General features: G+C 40.2%; 1 protein-coding gene across 4 annotated transcripts in view; it reads right to left on the bottom strand.

The window, feature by feature from the left end:
* The window catches only part of ablim2 (actin binding LIM protein family, member 2), an 83,769-nt gene that overhangs the window by 50,685 nt on the left and 6,000 nt on the right, over positions 1-27,084 (bottom strand). For 3 of the 4 annotated variants that reach the window (XM_066663440.1, XM_066663437.1, XM_066663439.1), the window contains exons 1-2: positions 19,044-19,183; positions 8,846-9,004 (exon numbers count right to left, since the gene is read on the bottom strand). In XM_066663440.1, the coding sequence (XP_066519537.1) occupies positions 8,846-9,004; positions 19,044-19,059 (175 nt within the window). In that variant the 5' untranslated portion in view covers positions 19,060-19,183. Of the gene's footprint in view, positions 1-8,845; positions 9,005-19,043; positions 19,184-27,084 lie in introns of those variants that run through there. The other variant, XM_066663438.1, reaches the window with a different exon arrangement.

Genomic DNA, 27,084 nt, shown 5'->3' on the forward strand with positions numbered 1-27,084 from the left:
TTTAACTAATAAGTCGAATAATTTGAATATCTTTCTTTTCTTTTAATCTTGTTTATGTTTATTACCTATCGAAGTGTGATCTCACGAGTGATCAAGGCGGGTGAAACTTATTTGTGGCCAAAGTAAGGTATCAACCGTTTGAGTAATCGATAACAGATATATTAACGTTATAAGCTGATTCCTGAAGACATCAATCCTGGAAAGCTGAACAACGAGACTAGCTAATACTCTGAAAAAGCCTCTCCACTACGGTGGAAAACCAGCCACGCCTGTGAAAAACCGAAGAAGGGAAATCTCGATCGACGCAGCTCAGCTCGGAATCGAGGGTCTTCAAATCGACTGTAAAGAGATCCTCCATAAGCGGGCCTGCTTCTCACCACGTGGGAACGACGAGAACACCCCGGGACACGGAGATTAAACAACAGGACGCGACGGCTCGGTGAAACGGCGAACGAGTAAGCTAGCGTATTTAACACCTTTTCAGTAGCTGATGTCTAAACAAACCCTCTTTATAATTTACCATTTAATTAAACCTTAGTTAGTAACCTTAGTCACAAGTTAGAAGTGCCTAGCTCACCTTAAGGTCAAAATCAGTTCCCCCTGCCGGACACCGTGAGATTACAAGGTTGTGCTATGTTAACTAAATATCTTCTTTTTATTAATAAAACTCTCATTATTTGAAGTCACAGTGTTTGCAATTTATTCATTAGAATTTCTGAAAATCCTGAAGAACTCATTTAGCATGATTATTATTCATTCTCAAACTAATTATTAATGTTTTAATTGCTTAAACCAATTATAAATCTTAATTAATATCATTAAGTCAAATATCAGAGGTTGGAGGAGTTTGAATAAGGTCAAGGCTATAAAACAAATTATAAAATTATATATATATGTGTCGGGGTGTATGACCAACATCCACTACACTTACTATACCCCAAACAGTAAATCAGTGATGGTGAAATCAGCTCTATACAAACACAATGTGTAGGAAGACTGTACTATGTGCACATACTGCATCATGCCACTGTGGGAAGATTTATCTGCCTCAAACAAGCATTATCAGAGGTTTTCATATTCATCATGAGCTATGAGTGTGAACTTATTTCTAGTGCATAACCAGCAGCCCACAAATATAAGGAGCAATAGAATGTAAAGAAATAAACTGAAATCTGACAACTTGACTGCAAATGGACTAGTGAAAGCAATCATACTAATGGGCTGAAGAAGAGAGCCAGAATGAGTACTTCAGGGAGACAACAGTGAAACTCAATCTGCTCTCAGCTGGCTCTATCTTTCACATATCCCACACCAGTAATGTCCATTAAAATTCATGTGTTTAGGTTCTCACCAAGTCAGGTTGTGCTCTGAAACTTTCACTGAGCTGAAGCAATACAGTGTATTTTTATGCATTTGGTGTTCCTTTGCTGCTGTAAAAGTTATACTCCTCTTAGAAGGATTTAGACTAAATGGTGGTGCATTACTGCAAATATTTGAAAGCACTCAGTCATGGGAACATTAGTGAGGTCAGGTACTGTGTTGAACAATTAGTTCTGGATCATAACCTCCGCTCCAACCCATTCCTAACATGCACTTCACTCAAGAAAACACAGTTCCACTGCTCCATAGCTCAGTGAAGGGGGGCTGTAGAGCAACCCATTCTATTATTGAATGCTTTTCTATGCAAACTTAAAGCAAAACAAGAATTCTTAATTGCCATAAATTACCTTTCTTTCACCCACTCTGAAGAGCACAGTGAATCATAGCTTTCTTTCATCCTACATTACAAGTGTGTAGGGTATTATTGATTTCCATGATGCATGATTTACACAAGCTGGTATAATGCAGTGCACCTTAACACATAGTACATTACAAACAGGACAGGTACACTGTTCATTATTTCTCTATTTAGAGTAGCAGAACACAGCATGTCCATGCTGTTTGAAAAGCATTACAAAAATATTCTCATATATATGGGAATTCATATCACTTTAGCCAGGAGTACTGCAATTTCCCATCAGGAACACAGGTTTTAATATGAATTACTTACATCTTTTATGTGAGTACATTTAAAGACAACAGCCTAATTACTCACAGCTACTGCGATGACAGTAATATAACACTTTCTCTGTTATATTACTGCCTTGCCTTGCCTTGTTCATCAACTATAATAGCAGAAGGATGCTATTATAGTTAGCATTTATAATGATTCATTATATTTTGCAATGTGGTAAGGTGAAGAACAACATTCATTCATTCATTCATGATCTGTAACCGCTTATCCAATTCAGGGTCACGGTGGGTCCAGAGCCTACCTGGAATCATTGGGCGCAAGGTGGGAATACACCCTGGAGGGGGCGCCAGTCCTTCACAGGGCAACACACACAGTCACTCACACTCTCACACCTACGGATACTTTGGAGTCGCCAATCCACCTAACATCGTGTGTTTTTGGACTGTGGGAGGAAACCGGAGCACCCGGAGGAAACCCACGCAGACACAGGGAGAACACATCAACTCCTCACAGACAGTCACCTGGAGGAAACTCACGCAGACACAGGGAGAACACACCAACTCCTCACAAACAGTCACCCGGAGGAAACTCACGCAGACACATGGAGAACACACCAACTCCTCACAGACAGTCACCCGGAGGAAACCCACGCAGACACAGGGAGAACACACCACACTCTTCACAGACAGTCACCCAGAGCGGGAATCGAGGTCCCTGGAGCTGTGTGACTGCGACACTATCTGCTGCGCCACCGTGCCGCCCTGTGATGAACAACATAATATCCAAAAACATACAAATATATACTGGGTAGATGTATAGTATTTGGGGTGCACTGATATTTGCTGCTGGGAATTTTGGGCCAACGTCAATATCTGACGTTTGCATGTTTTGTGATCTTACTGATGCTTGTGTTTGAACATTCTAAAATGCAAAAAATAGATTTAGATGCAGAGATGTTTAAAACATATTTCTATAGGGTTACGTATCAAGTAAAATGGACCAAACTTAAATATTATAGCACAGCAGCTCAGTCATTCATCCAGTCATTTTTTGTCTGTAACCGCTTATCCAATTCAGGGAAGCATGAGGCCTGAGGCCCCCTGGAATCAATGGGCACAAGGTAGGAACATAACCTTTACGTGGCAGCAAAGCAACTCAACATCAACAAAGAATCCTTCTGTTCTGTACAAGTACACCAAGTACATTATCAAATATAATCACTGATCTAATCTAACATTTGTCCCATGCATATTTACATTCACATTTTAAATTTAATATCTTATGATATAAATATTATTCTGATGTTATCATGCTTCCCTCCTTAAACTGTACATTCACTTACTCTCCCTGTGATCCGACCTCATGAATTATTGTGAGAGTTGTATTATAAACAACATTAATATAGACGAGGCTGTAGCAGTGTCTGACATAACAGAGCATCCTGGGAAAAACAGTCGAGTAAGCAGATGAGTGTGCAACACACATACTTCCCATTTACTGCACTCTCTACCAGCATTTGCAGCTTAAACTCTTAACCCCGGAAATATCTATTTATGTGTGAGGTATTTTATTTAGTGAGATATTTACATTAATTTTTTTCGTTAAACATGAAATTATGCAAACACTGCAGCTTATGTTTTTAATGAGTACCTCATGTTTGTCTCAATAATAATAAAATTATAATAAATAATAATAATAAAAATTATAATAAATATAATAAATAAATAAAATCCTACTTCTAAGGCTTTACCTGAAAATATGCCTCTTGGAGAATTAATAGCACATTACAATATGATAACCTCAGGCATGCAGCTGCTGTCTTTCTCTGCATGTGTCTGCATGTCACTGAAGAATATATCTGTGTTCCCTATTCTATGCAATCTCCTGGCTGATAAAACAAGTTTTTTTAGGTTTTCTTGCCTAAGGCCTCAATTATTATTAGTCTAAGACAGTTAAACTGATGATGCCTGTACTCAATGATGCCTCAATGAGCCACATACCCAGTCATATCAGAATGTAAGTACCACTTCCTTGTTCCTACATAGACTCTACATTCTTTCAGCCCCACTGACCAAACAGGAGCACTTTGTAATTCTACAATTACATACTGTAGTCCATCTGTAACTCCTCTTTTTTGCCCCCTCTTCTATGGTCAGTACCCCACCAGACCAGCATAGAGCTGGTATGATTTTTTGGTGGATAATTCTCAATGGTGAATAGGCACTTATGTGTTGTACTGTGTACTGATTCTGTACATTAGACATTTCTGTCATTCATCAATATCCTACTTTTGTTGCTTTCATAATACTGAAATCTTATGGGGTGTCCTTTAATATACCCTTCCAAATTAAAAAAAAAAATGTTCTTACACAGAGTTACACCCACCCTCCATCATTACACCCCCCCCCACCACCAACGCACACACATGGCTCTCCCCACCCCACACCATTATCTGTAACCGCTTATCCAATTTAGGGTCGCGGGGGGTCCAGAGCCTACCTGGAATACACCCTGGAGGGGGCGCCAGTCCTTCACAGGGCAACACACACACACACACACACACACATTCACACCTATAGACCCTTTGGAGTCACCAATCCACCTACCAACGTGTGTTTTTGGACCATGGGAAGAAACCGGAGCACCCGGAGGAAACCCACGCATATCATTTATTATGTATTATTGTTTAATAATCAATATTAACAAGAATAGTATAGACTGAATCTATATATACAGGTTAGATATTACTGGATCACTAATTTCAAAATGTCTAGTAAAAGCACTAGTAGTACTACTAGAAACAAGATGGTGTTGTTGATCCTTATGTGTTGTTGAAAATATGACCTACATGCAATAAGTGTAATCTGGCTCATACGTGTTGCAAGTGCAAAAGTGGAATGTTCCTAGACTCCCTCCTCTGTGTGAGATCTGAGTATCCCCATTATACTCATATCTTTTCAGTTTCTTTCCCCTCTCTCTGCCAAACTCCCAACACAATCTGATGACCCTCCTGGACTATGGAGTATTTAAGTGTGTTGTGTGTGTTTTGTGTGTGTGTGGGACACGTGTGTTTGAGTGTTGGAAAAAAACAACAGACACCATGGGACTGAGGAAAATAAAAGGCAGCTGCACTTGGGTGTTCTCAGTAGGGTGTAGGTCACTCATTGTAGGAAAGGCATTTTCTGGAAAATTGCACATGCACACACACCCACACACACTGACAGAGAGAGAGAGAGAGAGAGAGAGAGAGATGCAGAGAAACAGGAAGAGCAAACAAACGTTATTATTAACATGTATTAATTAAGAACGTTTAATCATTAATGCATGTAATGGGGGAACAAAGCTTATGTATTTGCTACTCCAGGTACTGCTGCACTACAGAATCTGCACTATGTAACATTTGGAGGCAAGCAGATAGTTGTGTTGATCTTAGGTTAATTGTTTATTGTACATTTAAATATACATTATTAGAAGCTTCAGGGTTTCAGAACTGTGTGATTGATTAGTTCATATTTTAAAATCACTAAAACTGATTTATCCCAAAATTGGGATACGATAATACTAATCAAGGCCCATTTCCCGTTCATTGCCTGACTGCCAATCACGAAGCACTAGCTAAAGTTTACCAGTGTCTCATCATCATAAATATCTTGCAGAAACCCAAGTGTCTGTTGCTATGACATTATTATACATTGTCAAGCAAATATCAGTTTATCAAGTTAATAAATGCCAAGGAACCAACTGCACAGTACTACTGTATTAAGTAGTAACTAGAAAACAGGAAAGTACATTTTAATGAAATGATCATGGTGGCTCTACTCCATTTATAAGGGCCTCAGCTACAGTGAAAATGTAAATGGTAAATTGCAGCTATACTGAGGACCATGTTTGAGCACCGTGTCCTCTCTTGACTTTTGATAAATGAAGAGCAAATAGCTCTGTATTCTTACACATGGATTTGCTTTTCATCAACGCATATAAAGCCTTGTGTGGGTGTGGGTCCACCGTGTGACGTAATGCCCTCCCAGCGGTGCAAAATAATACTCTCATGTTTTCATGGTCTGTTCAGAACAAGAACAGGCAGCTCTTTTCTAGAATCTTTCCCAATGTCTTCTATCGATCTGCCAGACAGCTATCAAAACCTTCCAGTAGGGTTTGCGCGTCCAAAAACAGCATTACAACAACATTATCTAGCCTCTAAACACTTTACATAGCAAAGAAGTGAGTGAGAGGACAATGTGTGTTGAATACATACACACTCACATACACAAAAATATTTCCTGTGAAAATAAAACCAAACAACCCCCTGTGGCCAGTGTGAGGTCATTCTATAAGAACACTGTCACTCCCATGTCACTCAGCATTTCAGAGCAAAAATAAAGGCTTGTATAAGATTTCCAAATAAACTGATCCATAAAGCTCTTAAGGACAAATCTGAACTGTTATCAAGCCACAAACAATTAAGTCCCAATAGAATTCAAAACATTACAAGGAGCATTGAATGAAGATTGGTGCACATCTAAAATAATGGAAAAATCAAAAACCATCTTTTTATTTTTATTTTTTCCAAAATATAATAGCACAATTGCTATTATATATTAATTATTAGGATTTCAGGCCTGGTTCTGAGTGTCATGAATGTTTACATCTGGTGTGATTTGGATCTGTAAAAAAGGATTAATGAATTAATGTGAATTAATGTGATAATTGCAAAAGACCAACACGTTCTCTGGGAGTTTTCCTTCAGGCAGCTGGTACCAGGAGCCTTCTGGCATGTTCATACACACACACACACACACACACACACACATGCCAATACCCATGTACTGCTGTCCACTGGCCTTAACTGAAATTACTTATCAGTACAAACCTTTGATTTGTGTGCAGGTGAACATGGAGTTTCAGAGAGAGAGGGAAGAAATGTCCCTTTAGGCTGCCATGTCTCTTCTCTACTAGTCCAGGATGAAGTCTTATCTATCACAGTATTTGTGTCATACAGTTATACAGATATTAATCTGCAGCAGTATTGATGAATAACTACAGCTGTAAGGCATGTAAAGTGTTTCAAACAAATAGATTTGAAACAACAAAGTACAAAATGTCTAATGAAATAATAATAAAATAATAAAAACATTAAGTTTCATTTTTGTAACTTAGGTTTCAGTTTGGTTTACATTTGAAACAATGTGTTCACTTTGCCAGGTTTCTCCCAGCAGTACCAGTATTCGTGATAGATGGGTTCATGTAATTAAATATACATTGTCTGTTTCATTTGATGGAGTAATAGTGTGAAATATTTGGAAAATATTTGATCACAAATTGAATCAAATCCTATCAAGCACAGCCAAAGTTTAATTTTATTTATTTACTCTAGCGTCTCTCTCTCTCTCTCTCTCTCTCTCTCTGTCTCATTCTCTCTCTCTCTCTCTCTCTCATTCTCTCTCTCTCTCTCTCTCTCTCATTCTCTCTCTCTCTCTCATTCTCTCTCTCTCTCTCTCTCTCTCATTCTCTCTCTCTCTCTCTCTCTCTCTCTCTCTCTCATTCTCTCTCTCTCATTCTCTCTCTCTCTCTCTCTCTCTCTCTGTCTGTCTCATTCTCTCTCTCTCTCTCTCTCTCTCTCTCTCATTCTCTCTCTCTCTCTCTCTCATTCTCTCTCTCTCATTCTCTCTCTCTCTCTCTCTCTCATTCTCTCTCTCTCTCTCTCTCATTCTCTCTCTCTCTCTCTCTCTCTCTCATTCTCTCTCTCTCTCTCTCTCTCATTCTCTCTCTCTCATTCTCTCTCTCTCTCTCTCTCTCTCTCTCTCTCTCTCTCTCTCTCTCTCCCCAGTTTCTTGACACGTAAACCAGATGACAGCTGGTAGAAACTCTATATTAGATAAAATGTAATTTATCCTGAATTCAAGTGTAAGGAACTCATTCACAAAAAATGTGTGTGTGTGTGTGTGTGTGTGTGTGTGTGTTTGTGTGGTTCTTACATACTGATGTAAGAATATCTTTGCTCAACTCTCACTAGGGTCCCCCCGAGGTCACCTAGCAACCAGCATCTGTGTTCACAACAACATTATACTTACAACAGCCGCTTGGAGTAATAGTCCTGCTTATAGTACACAAGCAGGTGCACACACAGAGAGACACATACAGTCACAGTCACACAGAGTACAAAGCTGGAACCTTTCTAAAAAGTTTCCTAAATTAAATTTGTCTGCATGTGAACTTTTAAACATGAAAATTTGCTGAATCTTTTAGCTAGACAGGTCAATCAGGATTGGTTTCAAAAACAGAGTTTGCTTAGCTTAGCAATTCTTTTGTTATCTCCAGGATTCAAGCTCACAACATAATCACTCAATGTATACCTACCACAGCAATACAGTTAGATCTGCACAACTACTGTTTATCTAAACAATGTATGTTAAATTAATCAAATTAATCAAAATCTAAAAAATTAATTGTTATAACACAAATGGCTGCTAACTTATTTAAAAATTAATTAAGATTAAAAAAAACAAAAGATAAGAACAGGAAAGGAATCTTCAAGAGATATAGGTAGCACCACCTTCGGTAGAATTCACCCTGCATTTATCTTTTGTTTCCTCAAAGATTTCTGTTCTAACTGGCGTGTGGTTTCAGATGCGCTGGCATTTCCACAAAACTTTTAAAAAACACATTTGTTCAGTCAGATAATCCTGAGACTCATTTAATGTAAATGTCAATAGATAAGCCTCTAATACACTGCTAATGACTGCGAATGAATGAATGCCAAATCACTGACATCTTGTAAGACTTATCTCGGTGAGCTTGGCAAGTGTGAGAGTGCATGATTTGACTTGTTACCTTTACACACGAAGCATTTGATGTGGAAGTGTTTGTTCTGAACTCGCAGCACCTCGCCCTTGCAGGCCTTGCTACAGTTCTGACACAGGATCGGACCGCTTTGAGGTGGGGGACCCTTAGACTGATCCAGAGGACCATGAACCGCCTGCTGCTGAAATGCTGTAGTGAATAAGAGAGGGGGGAGGAGGGGCAGAAGGAGAAGGAGAGACAGAAATGCAGAGAGCAAAAGAAAGATGTAATGACAAAATGGGTGACGGGGGGAAAAGAGACATAGAAAGTGAAATGAGGAGATGACCAATAGACGGAGAGATAGTAAAGAAATACAGAAAAGAGAGGAATAGAGAGAAGAAGGAAAGGACAGTGAGATTCAGAGAAGGTAAACAAGGGAGAGGGGGGAGAGAGAAAAAGGGAAAGTTAGATAAGTGTTTCATTGTCAAATTAAAGAACTTGTTCCCACTCATCCCTATCACAACAAGTGAACACACACACACACACACATTGTGCACGTCCATGCTTCTTTGAGTCTGCAGATCGCTGAAAATATACTGTCTCAGAAAATGTGATTGAATAGTTTTCAGAGCTAAAGGGCAGGCAGAAAAAAGGTGATGGATTCCTGTGTCATGAGGTCACACATGAAAACATGGTTTGTGTTCTTATAATAGCACCTGAGATTGCTAGTTTCAGCTTGCTGCCAGTGACAGAGAGGTTCTTCTGCCTGTTTTTATATGCAAAGCATTTTACACCAAAAAATTTACACTTAGTGAGCAGGTGTCTACAGATGTTTGACCCTAAAGTACATACTGAAATTGCTTGAACGTCGGTAGTTTTTAAAACTAGGCGAGGAAAGTTAGTCTTGTTGTGTACTTGATGTGAGGATTTAAGATCATTTTCAGGAGCACAGCATTGTTTCTGTTTCTCAGCTGCACTCTCTTGCTTGTGAAAGGGTGTGGAGTAAAACCGGTTTCAGTCGGATATCCCACCTTCTTCTTTAGTGGACTTAAACAAGGGATGTTCCTTTAGCTGATTATTCTCTGAGGCTTAAAGCTCACTTTGGAGCTCATTCACTGAGCATTTTTCGACGTGAAGCCGGTTTGACAACTGTTCAGAAACAGGGCTGCTGGGCCTTCATTTTGATCAAAGAGCTTTGAGCTGAGAGCTCAAGATCAGGAGAGGAAGAATACAAGAATACAAAGCACATTTGAAGCATGTGATGAAGGAAGGCAGATACTTAGGAGCAATCACATGTTCCCCTGTTCCCATCAGCCTGGGAGCATGTGCATCTGCCAGGAGCAAGTCAAAGCTCATGCAGAGTAAATAACTTGTGCCTGTCATAATGCTGTATTTGAATATATTTTCATTAGGCAAGTGGCAATGCACATACTTTGATATTTTACTTCTATTTCTAATTTTGAGGTCAAGGTATATGTCTTCACTCTAAAGATCTCCCATTTTAAACTATATATTTTATACAAAAAGGTAGCATGTTGTTTTGTAATGGTCTTAAAAAAACTATTTATCTCAGTAAGAAACAACACAAAATCCTAGAAACCTCCAACAGCAAGTATGAATGTCTTAAAATGTAAACGATTCCTGTTTTGTGGTTACTGTTAAATAGGAGATTAATCATTATTATTATTATTATTACATTGGGGCGGCACGGTGGCGCAGCAGGGAGTGTCGCAGTCACACAGGTTGTGGGTTCGATTCCCGCTCCGGGTGACTGTCTGTGAGGAGTGTGGTGTGTTCTCTCCGTGTCTGAGTGGGTTTCCTCCGGGTGACAGTCTGTGAGGAGTGTGGTGTGTTCTCCCTGTGTCTGCGTGGGTTTCCTCCGGGTGACTGTCTGTGAGGAGTGTGGTGTGTTCTCTCTGTGTCTGCGTGGGTTTCCTCCGGGTGACTGTCTGTGAGGAGTGTGGTGTGTTCTCTCCGTGTCTGCGTGGGTTTCCTCCGGGTGACTGTCTGTGAGGAGTTTGGTGTGTTCTTCCTGTGTCTGTGTGGGTTTCCTCCGGGTGACTGTCTGTGAGGAGTGTGGTGTGTTCTCCCTGTGTCTGCGTGGGTTTCCTCCGGGTGACTGTCTGTGAGGAGTGTGGTGTGTTCTCTCTGTGTCTGTGTGGGTTTCCTCCGGGTGACTGTCTGTGAGGAGTGTGGTGTGTTCTCCCTGTGTCCGCGTGGGTTTCCTCCGGGTGCTCCGGTTTCCTCCCACAGTCCAAAAACACACGTTGGTAGGTGGATTGGTGACTCAAAAGTGTCCGTAGGTGTGAGTGTGTGAGTGAATGTGTGAGTGTGTGTGTTGCCCTGTGAAGGACTGGCGCCACCTCCAGGGTGTATTCCTGCCTTGCACCCAATGATTCCAGGTAGGCTCTGGACCCACCGCGACCCTGAACTGGATAAGGGTTACAGACAATGAATGAATGAATTTTTATACACTGAAATTAAGTTTGATTTCAATGAAAATCGTCCATATATTTGCCACAGAAAAGCTATGACCAGGAAGTATTCTGAACCAATAAAAATGCTCTGAATTGGCATGTCAGAATGTAAGGGCTCTGATTTAAAGTTTGGAAATTTCCCTGCCCAAGAACCTTGTTGATGTGGAACCTTACAACAATGCTTGTTGGTTTGTTTGTTAACAGGCGTTAAATCTATGGGTGGTTTCCCTTGAATGGTCAGTTAAACAATCAGCTCCGAAATACAGTAATTTCCTTTAGCAACAAATCTACCACTACGAGAGCAAGTCACTGCCAATGGTAATTAAATTAAGATTAGCTCATAAAGAAATTCAATATGGAGGGTTCATGGTCTTAACAATGCATGCACTGCTTGACACCAGTGTAACATACAGTGACACTGCTGACCCGGCCAGCACAATTTATTGGTCCCTATAAGAATTCTTTTATGCAGCTGCACCTAAAGCAAAGCATGTTGGGAATGTTTAAAGGCCCCTTTGAGCTAAAATGATTTCCTGCTCGGAAATATCAGGTACACTTGTTAAACAGCAGAGGCCACACAGACCAAACCCAATACAAACACATCTCTTCCAGCCCTAAGACAGTTCACAGTAATCACACAGTAGATCAACCTGCTGCAGCTGCCAAGCTCAGGAGGATTCTTGTCTTTTCCATTCCACATTTACTGAATCACACTTTGGCTAACTTGCTATTTCAACAACACTGACCACACAATAATCATGTTTCATGTTCATGACTCTTCCAGGTTAAGGTCTAGAGATTTAGAATACTGACAAGCACAAAGAGGGAAAATACAAGTAATGAAAAGAAAACTGAAGTGAATGTAAAACAGTTACGGGAGTGATGCCCACTGTTTGACGGTTCCAACATGAGTCCACTACGAGTGTACAACATGAAAGCATGTTTCCAATAAAAACAAGAATGTTCAGGTCAGGCAGCCTTACAAACAAAGGTGTTTTAGAGACTCAGGTTTACTTTATTTTAAGGCAAAGCCGAGTGTTTAATGGTAATGTTAAAAGATGTAGGTGAAACAGCGCATTGTCCGCAACTCAGACTCTTACAATCTACATCATTGGTGCATGGATTAAATATTATAAATGAAACAATATGGAGGGGCGGCACAGTGGCGCAGCAGGTAGTGTCGCAGTCACACAGCTCCAGGGGCCTGGAGGTAGTGGGTTCGATTCCCGCTTCGGGTCTGTAAGGAGTTGGTGTGTTCTCCCTGTGTCTGCGTGGGTTTTCTCCGGGTGACTGTCTGTGAGGAGTGTGGTGTGTTCTCCCTGTGTCTGCGTGGGTTTCCTCCGGGTGACTGTCTGTGAGGAGTGTGGTGTGTTCTCCCTGTGTCTGCATGGGTTTCCTCCGGGTGCTCCGGTTTCCTCCCACAGTCCAAAAACACAGGTGGATTGGCGACTCAAAAGTGTCTGTAGGTGTGAGTGTGTGAGTGAATGTGTGTGTGTCTGTGTTGCCCTGTGAAGGACTGGCGCCCCCTCCAGGGCGTCCAATGATTCTAGGTAGGCTCTGGACCCATCGCAACCCTGAATTGGATAAGCGGTTACAGGTAATGAATGAATATGGGACTTGTGGGCTAATGTCAAGTTATTTCTTTACATATCACTTATCACATGCTATTACATACACAGTTATTAAGTAAGACTTACTCCACCTAGATCAGTGACTGTCAATCCTGGTCCTGGAGGCACCCTGCCATGTACATTTTAGTGGCTTCACTATTTTAATACTCCCACTATAACCAAGAAAGTACATTTAATAACTGATTAGTTGAATTAGATCTTGTTTTGAGAAGAGAAAACAATAAATGTGCAGGGTAGGGTGCTTCAAGGACCAGGATTGAGAAACCCTGATCTAGATGAACATAATAGAGATTCATTACAGAAATACCACTTATATATTTATTAAGTTATAAACACAGTATCAACTAATACACCATCAAATATTTGTTTGTAGTACTGGATAAACCTAAACATATGTCAACCGTCAATAATTTGAAAGCAAATATTTAACAATACTGATATGATTCAGATATCATACATCACTAAGAAAAATATCAATTCACTACATCGAAAGAAAAAAACTGATTTTAACTGAGCATTCCACACCCAAACTTGGGTTGTCCCTATCACGTTATTTGCCCCTGACCTCAACAGGAGTCATTTAATATTTAATATATGTCCACACTACAGACATATTAGCCATGGCCTGAAAATTTACTCACATTTCATGTAGCTACTTAAGGAGTTTAAAATGTGGTATGAAATGTACTCTGTGCATTTAAGGAAAAAGGAAAAAACTTAAACTGTGACCACAGCAATGGTAACGTGAGTACTAAGTAGGTCTTACGTTACAAGATCACCAGTAACTTGACAATTAATCAATACCTTTGGGTTTAATATGTCACATAACTAAAATGAATCCTTGTAACCCTCTTAAATCTGGTAGAACACATCTATATGCTCAATGCATCTAAAGATCCAACTCCCAGAGCAATGTTTTAATGGCTGGAGCATTAAAAAGCTTGGAGCAGTGGTAGGATGTCTGCAAGTATATTAGACCCAACCTTCTCCGTTACACTGAGCTGTGTGGCACAGATGTTCACACCATCCATCATCTCCAGCTCACAGTCTTAGCCCCTGTGGCTTCACCTACCAAATGTCAGCACATGAGGGAAAACGGACACATGCAGAGTTTCATACCAACACAGTATACACCATACACACACACAGTTAAACTTACAAACACACCCATGCACTTGGGCCTTGTTTTTTATTGAGCCTGTTTGGAGTGAGTTGACACAGTCGTCCATCTTTAAGCAGGTTTTCTATAAATAGGGGGTCGTTCAAACTCCATCATGCTGTGCAACATTCCGGTGGGCTTCTATATGCTCAACCCTTCACTGTACTCAGGTTACCGTTTGTCCCTCTGCCACACACCACACCAAGATACCTTAAAGCAAGGGTAATAAAGCAAGGAAGGCAAGATTCACTTAACTACTGTTCAAGAAATTTAGCATGAAAATAACTTTTAAATAACAGGAACATAACTATACATATGCTCCATCACTTCAAAGAACTTCAGGTCCACAACCCAATGCCAGGGGTCTTTATACTTTAGCCAGTACTTGACACAGGTTACTCTGTGCCTGTTTGTCCTTGTGCAGCTGCACCAGAGTATCTCATTCTATTGATCAATATGTTACATTAAGAATAAACCAGCTCCATGTGAGTAAAGTTCGTTAATTCATTCATTCATTATCTGTAAGCGCTTATCCAAATCAGGGTCGCGGTGGGTCCAGAGCCTACCTGGAATCATTGGCCGCAAGGCGGGAATACACCCTGAAGGGGGTGCCAGTCTTTCACAGGGCAACACACACAGTCACACACTCACTCACTCACACCTACGGACATTTTGGAGTCGCCAATCAACCTACCAACATGTGTTTTTGGACCGTGGGAGGAAACCGGAGCACCCGGAGGAAACCCACGTGGACACAGGGAGAACACACCAACTCCTCACAGACAGTCACCCGGAGGAAACCCACACAGACAAAGGGAGAACACACCACACTCCTCACAGACAGTCACCCGGAGGAAACCCACGCAGACACAGGGAGAACACACCACACTCCTCACAGACAGTCACCCGGAGGAAACCCACGCAGACACAGGGAGAACACACCAACTCCTCACAGACAGTCACCCGGAGGAAACCCACACAGACAAAGGGAGAACACACCAACTCCTCACAGACAGTCACCCGGAGGAAACCCACGCAGACACAGGGTGAACACACCAACTCCTCACAGACAGTCACCCGGAGGAAACCCACGCAGACACAGGGTGAACACACCAACTCCTCACAGACAGTCACCCGGAGCGGAAATCGAACCCACAACTACCTGCTACGCCCCAGTAAAGTTGGTTAAATATTTTAAAATTTACTGTGACAATATATGGTAACTTATAGTTATATAAGAAAACGGTATCTGCCTAAAATTGTCTACCATTCCTTACATCTACACAGCTTTTTTTTCCATTCAGAATCTCACTTTCATGGATTTACATCAGCATGTGGCATTTGACCTCAATATATCACTAAGAGGTCTCAGGTCAAGTTAAACCTGATGATTATTCCTGAGCACAACAGTGGGACTAGTTCTGGCCGGAACAGTCATTTAGCTAATATTACACTAAACCTCAGCTGAAAAAGTGACTGGAATTGAAAGGTAGGCAGGAAGCTATGGTACAAATGAGAGTAGATGCAAGATGGTAAAAAAACAGCGGACGCATACAAATAATTTGATGTATCATTCTTTAACTGGCACAGCTGGAAATGTTTATTGCCTAACAATGTGCAACATGCTATAACACCATTACATAACTATGACAGAATTCATGTTAACACATAGTTATAACGACAAGACATTCACTGGTCTATAAATAACAATGCATTGCAGATAGGTTGGAATAATTCCTCTAACTTGGAACTGTGTATTGCATCCCAATCTAAGGCCTTCTATGTCAATAGTGTAAAATAGGAATGGTAAGTCTCACGCCTCACAAAGGAACCTCATGTACAATAAGAGATCACACCCAGTACTTTGGGCAGTCCACGTGTTTAGCAGCTGTTTATTTGCTTAAAATACCACTGCTGCTAAATGTTGTTGTATAAGCAGAGGCTCTATGTAAGATCTTATCATGTGATAAGCTGCTCATCATTGTTTGTGAACTAAAAATGTAGGTTGGCGCCCAGATATAGGAGTCTTTATTGTTATTGTGCTCATGTCCAGGACGTGTAAGAAACCAATCAAAACACTAATACATTTTCAAAAGTAATTAACGCATGCAGAGGGCACCATCATTCATTTAACTCTGCGTTACATTAAAGAATAACATGCTGAATAAATCTGGTCAGAACAGTAGTCTCTGGGGGTAGAATAAAGTTCTGGAAGTGCTGTAACACCATTAGAGTGAAAAAGGATATGTAACTAAAGTGTGCACCACAATGTTTCTAGTTTGTTTATATCACATGGTTTAAAGTTTCACCTTGTAAACTGGAACTTTGATAACAGGCTAGATTCCCATATCAAAGAATGAACTCTTTGTCCTTAAGGGAATATTAGCCAAGCAAATATGAGATGAATTATCCATGCATTGCAAATGATTCTAGTCTAATGGCTATACATTTTCAATACATTAGCTACATAGATTTTAGCTTCAGTAAATAAATAAGGAAGCAACCGTCTGAGACCAAACAACTACCTGAAAAACAATGCAACCAAACTCTGACCAAACTGTCATTACTTTTTTAAGTAAGTGTGCTGTGCGTCAGTGCTGTGTCAGTGCTGCGGTGTGTCCAGGTCTGCCATCTCATGTGACAGAAGCGGTAGTCAGTCAGTTTTGTTTGTTGCTGCTGTTGCTGTCAGTATAAGGGGCGTCTTTCTGACTGCAGGAAGAGATCCAAATGTTACATCATATCTAGTCTCTATTCCAGCTGCCTTCATCTGAGCTGAGTGGAATCTGATTGGTGCATAACACCGTCACTGTCACAGATACAATTATATCCAGAATAGTGTGACTGACACCACTACGGTCCCACCTACATTTTTAGCAGGGCTCAGTTATAGCCCAGAGCAAATGCATTCCACTTAATGAATGAACAGTTAGATAAAGTGTTTATTCCCATAAACTGCAGGTATAATATTATATTCATTAACTCAAAGCCGATATAGTATGTATTAGGAAGGTAATATGTAAATTAGGTAATTTTGGAAATGAGGAATTAATGTGCAAAGAAAAATTCTTGAAGCTGAAGGGGCTAAATCAGCAGGTAACTACATGACTGCTTTAGAAAATAATACATTTATAATAAATAATTAATAAATCTTTCCCTGCCCTAAGGACTGTACTTTAGTAGATGCAAATGACATCAGCATCTGCCTGGAAATCAATAGCCCTCATGGTATCAGGAATGAAAAATAAATAGTTGCATAAGCATCAACTCCACCTAAAATGTAACAAACACTAAGCCTGTTAGTCCATTCTTATCAGAGCCAAATACACACATACCAAAATCTCATGACCAGTACGCTCCTCTGAGACCTTCCCTATAGTTGACTAGGCCAGTATAATAAACTTGCTAAATGTCTATCTGCATTCAGAAATGATGTCACCCAAATGAAATGATGAATCACTTTATTTCGTGATGATCATAAGGTCATTACTAAAGCATGGATTCTAACTGAAAAGTTATCATTATTATTGTTTTAATAGAAACCAGTTTACATGCAAACCATCTGTGAGCATCTTGTGAACATTCACAGTGTTTTAACAAATCTCTCTCACCCTGGGTCTCACATATTTACACACACACACACACACACACACACACACACACACACACACACACAGAAGGTCCAGATTGCATCAAAGATCCTGGAGTGCAGAAGCAAGCCATGCTGCCTGTGATTGTTTATTCACTATGTGTGATGCCAATACTGTTGTTTTCTGGACTCCTCTTTAATCAGTAAATATCTATGATATATCAGCTCCTTGTGTTACTGGGACAACAAGGTCTAATTGATCAGGATTTATGCAAAAAAATTATTTTGGAATGCACCAATGTGTGAATTGTAGGCTGTTATCCATTATTTCTCCTGATGCTGATACAACTTCTGTAACACAATCATTTACAAAATGTAGAATAGAATGAGACAGAAATACAGTGTTTGGAATACAACATGCAACCACCCTGCTCTTCAATGGTCAGGACCCCCACAGTGCCACCACAAAGCAGATATGATTTGGGTGGTGGCTCATTCTCGGTGCTGCAGTGACACTGACTTGGTTGTGATGTGTTAGTGTGTGTTATGAGTTCTGCTGTATGAGTGGATCTGACACAGCAGGGCTACTTGAGTCCTCAGTGTCTCTGCTGGATTAAAAATTGTACACCAACCAAAAATATCCAGCCAGTAGCATCCTGTCGGTGGCGTCCAGTGTCCTAAAGGACAACCAACACAAACTGTGCAGCAACAGATGAGCTACTTACTTTACATCTACAAGATGGAGCACTGAGTTAGGTGTGTCTAACAGAGTATAGAGTGAGTGGATAGAGTGTTTAAAAACTCCAGCAGCACTGCTGTTGTCAGTGTCGTTGCAGCACTAAAAATGATCCACCACCCGTATCCTTCTCACTCTGTGATGGTCCTGTAGCGGTCCTGAACAGCAGGATGAAATGGAGATATGAAAGTATGCAGACAAACAGGTGGACTACTTTCTTTAATTGTAGAACTACAGGGTGCCTTTGTGTGGTTAGTGGACAATCAAATGGGCAATAAGTGTAAATACAAGGTAGGTGTTCCTAATCCAGTGATTGTTCAGTGTACTTCGAAATATCTATCACATTATTTGAAATATATGATTGTAATTATTGTGTCATTGATGCCCTATTTCCCCATTGACAGAATTAAACATTTAATCATGGCATCCTTAAACTCTTTACTCTTTTTACTTTACCCCTTGTCATTGCAGAAGTGTCTTAAGGCATTCTGAGGTCTGTGTTCAATGTCATTGCCTCCCTGAACTCAGTAAAGCACAAAACAGTGTCCTGATTCAGACCAAAATTAAAGGTAAAAGTGGAAAAGCATGTAGCCTGTCCAGCAAGGTAAAATAACCACTTACTAAACAGAATGACAAGGATACACCAGAGTGCAACTGTACCTTTTTCCTCAGGCATTGTCTTTCTTGTTCCCCGTCAGGTTATATATCCAACCAAATGTAGGTCACTGCTCCAATATCCAGGCTGCAAATTACAGAGGTAAAGCACTATACTGCATCTTCCTCAGACTGAACTCTGTGAGTCGTTGAGGTGACACTGTGTTCTCACTGAGCTACAGCAGCACGTAATGAAACATTTCCACACCCGTTTTCTGACAGGCCACGCCTTCGCCACGGGGATTGGTTAATAATGTTTCGGCTCCTGCGCTGGGATTGGCTAGTAAAACCCAGGCTCCTGTCCCAGGATTGGTTCGTTATGATCAATCTCCTCATTGGCAAGGGGTAGGATGTCCCCTAACGTGGTTCAGTTCGTGAGCTAGAATTGGCAAATAATGTTCATTCTTCTTCACTGTGACTGGCTATTGGTAGCATTCTTTCTACTATAGGATTAGTTAGGAATGTTTAGTCTCATGCCCTGGGATTGACTAAATGCATGCTTTCTGTTTTATTCTTTTGTATTTTGCTTCTTTACTGATTTGCTCATATTATTTTCTTTTACATTAAATGGCTGTTTTTCATGCTACTGCTTAATTCATTACTACTTCCAAGAATATGCTGGGCAGGTAGTGTCGCAGTCACACAGCTCCAGGGGCCTGGAGGTTGTGGGTTCGATTCCCGCTCCAGGTGACTGTCTGTGAGGAATTGGTGTGTTCTCCCTGTGTCTGCATGGGTTTCCTCCGGGTGCTCCGGTTTCCTCCCACAGTCCAAAAACACACGTTGGTAGGTGGATTGGCGACTCAAAAGTGTCCGTAGGTGTGAGTGAATGTGTGTGTGTGTGTGTGTGTGTCTGTGTTGCCCAGGGTGTATTCTCCCCTTGCGCCCAATGATTCCAGGTAGGCTCTGGACCCACCACGACCCTGAACTGGATAAGCGGTTACAGATAATGAATGAATATATTTATCATAGTGTTATTATTAATTAATAATAACAACCCCAATAATTTAGTTAGTGTATTCTGTATTCTATGTATGGGCAAACATGATTTTACGCTGCTCTTTTTTTGAAGCACCACAGCATAATAAATGTACCTTATCTGATGCATGGAGATGATCTACACCGCCTAAAACCAGCGTATGATTTTTAGAGTCAAGATTGAGTAAATATGTGCTTGCATGTAAGACACTTCTCATCATGGACATGGTGTAAAATGCATTAGAGCACTTTACATTCGTGTTTGAGCAATTTCTCTGAAGATGAAAAGCAACTTCTACTGGTGAGAACTGAATAATTGATGTGCCCGCAGAGAGGATGCAAGGCTAATGGAGTCCTATATGAAGTTTCATGTGTCGCGATTCCACTCAGACATATTACATTCATTATTTTATGAAAATCAACCAGCTTTCCAACGTAGTTCAGTACTGCATACTATAGTATACTAAATTATATATAATAGAGAGTAGTACAGTGTACTGCAGTATAAGCTTAAAATAGACTGTGTATCGCTGTGAATTATTACAGTGCTCAAGAATTCCTCACTCCTGCTACCTTCTGATCTAGTAGATAAATACTAACGTGTGTGGTTCCATCTGACATTAGTGAGACAGCCCTTACATCAAATTGCCAATGGTTAATTATATATTTTTAAGGAATAATCAAACCAAGTATCCATACCAAAGCACTGCCTTTGAATCTTCAGTTCCACTTTCAAGACACACCATCACAAGGTGGTTTTCTTAGGGTCAAGACCAGGGATTCTTGTTAACAGAATTGCAGCTACATTGAGAGAATGAGTGAACGTACCAGATTTTTAATTTTGGCCAAAATTACCACTCCATTGGTATGAACAGTTAGAATGTTTGGCAAAGCTGGCTTAAAAGTTTATAACTCCTTGCAGAATGTTCTGTATTTCATCATTTTTATCATCTCTAATGTTCACCCCATTGCCCTCCAAATCCTCTCCTGACAGTGTTGACATGGGTAGGTTGGTTATAATGGTTTGAAATTTATCATCAACTCTCCAGTTGTGAGGTCATACCTATCATCTTAATGAAAGCTGTGAGACATGACTAATGTTTTTACAGCACAAGGAGACATTTATGAGGCTGGGACCTTTTCACACATCTAGTGAGTTTAATTGCAGCATCTCCACAGGCTTGATCTCAAACCTCAGTCAGAAAAGGCATATTGTATCTCTCTCTCTCTCTCTCTCTCTCTCTCTCTCTTTCTCTCTCTCTCTCTCTCTCTCTCTCTCTCTCTCTCTCTCTCTCTCTCTCTCTCTCTCTCTCTCTCTCTCTTCTATATCTGTCTGGAAATGAAGTTTGAGCTGTAAATGGAATTTTAAAAAACCCAAACCCAAACTCAATACACTTGAAACAGTTCCATACATTTGAAGACTCCTTATCATTACCGATTTGAGAAATATATGAGCCTAAGGTCACAATTCTCAATGCATTGGCTCGAGGAGCTGTGGAGCATTGAGCTATGGACGACAGAACTTAGTCCTCTAAAGTGATAAAACTCCTTTCAGCACTGCTGTGATGAGATGGCATTGTTTCAGGTTCAGAACAAGTCATCTAACATTAGTACTCGATCACAAATGCTTTCTAACCTCATCTAAATGGCATCAAATTTTCACAATATTCCTACATCTAGCGTAAAACCATATCTAAAGAATGGAAACTGTGAATATAATGTGAATAATAATTTCAGCCATTTATCATTTAATTCAGTCATTTGAGTCCATATCAAATAACTACAGATTCTAATACCATGGAAAAAACAAAGTTACTGTTGCACAATGTGAACATTGTGGGGAGTGAAGATGATGGAAAAAATAAACTCAGCATCAAAGAGGCATTGTTCCCAGAGTGTGTGAGAGGGAAATAGCCGAGCTTGGCCTTCAAAGAACACATATTACATAATTCACTCAAGCTCTTCCTATGACTTTAGTCTGATTGATATTCCGCTCTTTTATTGACTTTTCATGCCCTAAATCTGTGCTTTATCCAGTGTGAATATTGATATCTGCTTGTGCCAGGTCGTGTGCAGAGAGGTACAACTTAGTTTAGATTGTTAATCAAGCTGACAGAAGAATCGATAAGGCAAGCAGGATAACATGCTGCAGCAAAGGAATCACTCACAGCCATCTCGACACATCTGTTGTTTTATTAGAACTCTTAGAGTGTACACATCAGTGTATGAAAACACACCACTACAAGCTGTTTGAGCTTACATATCTTGGTCTGTATATGCGCTTTACAGTAATGGTAACTGTTTAGTTTTCAGACCAAGTTACGTATGCTATATCTAATGTTCTAACTACAAGCTACAAGGTGTACAAGCATCCCATACATCCCTAAATGATAGAGCATAATACTATAACATGTGAACAAATGAATATGTATTAGGTGTACGAATAAGATATTTACAAGTTATTTATAAGTTATTTGAAAAAGGCAAGAAGAACTTATTTGTCACTTCAATTTCATCAAGGAAAAGGCACTTCCAAAACAGGTGCATCAATTTGTTCTGTTCTTGAAGATATAAGTTCATGGGAGTTTTTTGTGTAGTTTATTTAAATATGATTATTTTGATGTTAGTGACTGTGAACATAGAGTATTAAAACTTAATTTTTAGGGGTTTTTTTTCCCGCTCCGTGTGACTCTCTGTGAGAAGTTTGGTGTGTTTTCCCTGTGTCTGCGTGGGTTTCCTCCAGGTGACTGTCTGTGAGGAGTGTGGTGTGTTCTCCCCGTGTCTGCATGGGTTTCCTCCGGGTGACTGTCTGTGAGGAGTGTGGTGTGTTCTCCCCATGTCTGAGTGGGTTTCCTCTGGGTGACTGTCTGTGAGGAGTGTGGTGTGTTCTCCCCATGTCTGAGTGGGTTTCCTCCAGGTGACTGTCTGTGGGGAGTGTGGTGTGTTCTCCCTGTGTCTGCGTGGGTTTCCTCCGGGTGACTGTCCGTGAGGAGTGTGGTGTGTTCTCCCCGTGTCTGAGTGGGTTTCCTCCGGGTGACTGTCTGTGAGGAGTGTGGTGTGTTCTCCCTGTGTCTGCGTGGGTTTCCTCCGGGTGACTGTCTGTGAGGAGTGTGGTGTGTTCTCCCTGTGTCTGCGGTTGGTAGGTGGATTGGCGACTCAAAAAGTGTCCGTAGGTGTGAGTGTGTGAGTGAATGTGTGTGTGTTGCCCTGTGAAGGACTGGTGCCCCCTCCAGGGTGTATTCCCGTCTTGCACCCAATGATTCCAGGTAGGCTCTGTACCCACCGCGACCCTGAACTAGATAAGCAGTTACAGATAATGAATGAATGAATGAATGAATGAATGGAAATGACGATTGTGATTTTAATACTACACAAAATTTACCATAAAACAACAAAAGAGTGAGAGAATGTCTGGAATTTTGAAATATAATTATACACTACACAAAAACAATTAAACATATTTGTGCAACTAATAAGAGAAAATAAACATAAACCATCATGTAATTATCTAGATATATGCTATCTTTTATTTAATCTCACATTGAATTCCATATAGACATGGAAACTCAATGCCAATGCAGAACAAGCTGTGCTAGGTTTCAGTCAGATTGAACTGTGCTGTTGTACGTTCTGGCCCACAGAGCAGCAAACAATTAATGACACTCTACATACACTTAGCGTTACTTAAACATCATGAATTGATTTGAGTTGATAGAGTTGATATCAAAATTGAATTTATTGAGTCACTTTAGTTAGTTTAGTCAGTTTAGAAGGATAAAAAAGACTGCAGGTTTAATAGTTTTGTGTTGTTGTGCAGTTTCTCCAGATTCTCATCACTGAATGAATTTTTGTCTTCATACTTTTATCATTTCCCCTGTTCAGTAAGTCCCAACAGGGTGATTAAGAGCCAAGCTTACCCGACAACAGTTTTCTTATATCAGACCTCTGTGTAGATTAAGTAGCTATAACCAGGTGTCTGATGAATCATTTAAAAAAAAAGAAAGTGCAGATTATTTTAGTGATATACGTTCCTAAGTAAGTTTTCCCCTGTGTTAATAACTGGATGACTGATTGTCTTTTAATTAAATACAGCAAAATGCCATGCAACAGTCGAAGCTAATTTCCAGCCATTTGTCAGACTGCAGTTAAGCATATGCTGAAACAGCTGTTTATCTGCCAGTGTGGTGGATTACTGTTGTAGAAATGGTTCTATTTGCATATTATATAACAAAGTTTCTCCTCTGGCCCACATATACATGAACTCAGAGGACATCAGCTAGTAGTAGCTGTAAAAATTAATAAACAAAGAGGATACATTTAGAAATGAGAGGCTTCTGAAGAGTTTAAACATATTGCTGTTAGAATATGCTTTCTTCCAAATGCTGTATGGCACTGTAGATAGATAGATAGATAGATAGATAGATAGATAGATAGATAGATAGATACTTTATTGATCCCCAGGGGAAATTCTGTAGCGGTATATGACACTTTGGGTAAAGAACTCTGGTCTCTTACAAATAGCTGTACTTCCTGCTTAAACAAACCTGATTCATGTGTAGCTGAGAAAATCACAATCCAGACCCCATCCCTTCATTATGGGCATTTATTTGCATGTCTGTGCGTTTGTATATGCGGAAACTAACTTGTGACAGAGAAGCAACTTCCTATAATACATTATATCTAAGTCTCTGTACTGTTCTGACCCAGCCCTGGTAATAATCCAGTAGGACAACATCACAAAAGTGTTAGCTGATGCTACAGCTGTAAAGCCAAGACACAGAGCCACGCTGAAGTAGTAGAGTAGTAGATTTGAGAAGCTAAAGCATGACCCACATTCACAACCATGTGTCTCTCTCTCATTGGAAGGAGTCTGAGCCTGCAATTATCGCTAAGCTAAACTAAGCTAAGCTCTTCACTTTATTCTTGTGGAGCAATGCTGCTTTGCATCTCATTCGCTGTAGAGGAGACTCCCAAAAGAGCGGACACCCACACACAGCTTTACACTTATTCAGAAATTAAAAGAACCACTGCATTGTTATGAACAGGACATTTTGATTATAGATGCAGAAGCAGCTCATTTCTTTTTGCTCCAATCATAGGAGCAGCAATAAGACAAGTTCATATTTTGAATTTGTCCTATCCGCAGTTATACCTACACCAAAAGTTGTAAGTACAAGGCATGCTGTATCTTAATCAGATTTAAAATTCTCTGCCTCCCTAATAAGACCTGGTTTATATTGTGGGCATTTATTTATGGAAAAAATCTGTGTTAATACCCACCAATAGTGTTTATTAATCACATCTGTCTCTTACCTCCAGTTTATAGCTAAAGAACCAAAATTTGGAAACTGAACATGTTTTGTCAGCTACATCAAGAGAAAGTGGAAAGTTGTATTAATTGTATCCATCACCATAGCTCCATGCCTTTAAAAAGCAAGCAATGTTATTTATATTGTAACCATGGCTAAGGAAATGTACTGGAAACGTGCAAAGTGCGATTCAAGGCCACACTGTGTGAACTTCAAAGGCAATGAAATCTGATCAGAAAAAAATGCCTTTTGCCAATTTGACTTTAAAGAATTGGGTCATTGCCGGTCATGCAGTTACAGTTATAAACCACAAAACTGTGGTCTTACTGCTATCATTAGTAGCTTTTTCCGCTGAATTAAATGTATAATGACATTTAATATCATAAAATACCAAAACTGAATGTTCAGGTTTTTTATTACCATGGGCACATTTGATTCTCTTAAAGGCCCAAGTAGACCTTAACAACACAGATAAGAGCATACAAAAAGAAGCAATGAAAGTGCTGAATGTATTTTTAATACGTGGGAACCGCCCCGCACCCCACCACCACAACCACACACAAAGCCTCTGTTAAAATAAACGTGTCCATTTTCTCACACTGTAACAATCACTTCTGTTATCAATATCATATTTTCTAGTCTAATTACAATATTACAAAGGCCTTTCATTCTTAATATCTACTCCACATCACACATAGAACATATGTAAAAGGAAGTTTCACATTGAAATATAAAGTTTAGTTAATGGACATCTGTTGTGTATCAGACTACACCCACGCTATAGCTATGTGCATTCATTACACACAACACTGTGATACTGTGACATGTCCAAAGAGGAGGAAGATAGAGAGGGTTGGAGGAAATGCTTCAGCAGCAAATACCAACCCCTCACGCCATGTCCACTCATAAAGGCATGAAAAAGATGACAAACAACCCACAAACAGGGCTCTCTCTGGCCCTTAGTGCATAACATACTAATGTGGTCACAAAAAGCTAATAACAAACACTGATTACACCAGTCCAGACCTGTCGCTTTTGCACAAAGATGTTACACTTGGGTTGCCAAGAGTGCGCGGAATTCCTGTATCTTCTGTCATTCCCGTGGTAACTGTTCCTGGGGGAGGTTTATTTACGACATTCTATTGATAAATTCCACTGGAACAACTTTAGAACTGGCATATCACAAACACCAAGTTTTATCTATTCTATCACATTATGGTGAAAGTTACTGGCCTGATACAGGAATACTGTTCTTGTCTGGACCACTATTCTTATATTATATCATGTCTATGTATTAGAGATGGAAGGATCGATCGGCTATGTATCGGTATCGGCCGATTTTTAATCAAAATATGAGATCGCGATCTGCCGATATTTCTCAAATTTAGCCAATCCCGAGCTAGCGTTTCATCCAGGAGGAGCCTCCTTAAAACCTCCCCGTTAAAGTCCCTGCAATTCCTATCCGAACTGTTAGAAAACATGTCGTCAGTCTGGCAGTTTTTTCACCTTATGTGACACAGACTCATCCAGGGCGTTTTGTAAAATTTGTAAAACCAACGTGTCTCGTGGGGGAACCAAAACATAGTCATTTAACACTACTAATCTGATACGGCACTTAAGAGTACACCACGCGGCTGCATACAGCGAGTATCAGAAAACAGCAGAGCTAGCACAAAACAAATAACGCAGAAAACCGTGCAGACCACATTTGACCGGTACAAAAAGTACAGCAGCAACAGCCAAAAGGCTAAAGGAATCACAGC

Source organism: Hoplias malabaricus, chromosome 3 (assembly GCF_029633855.1).
Source record: "Hoplias malabaricus isolate fHopMal1 chromosome 3, fHopMal1.hap1, whole genome shotgun sequence".
Lineage (NCBI taxonomy): Eukaryota > Metazoa > Chordata > Actinopteri > Characiformes > Erythrinidae > Hoplias > Hoplias malabaricus.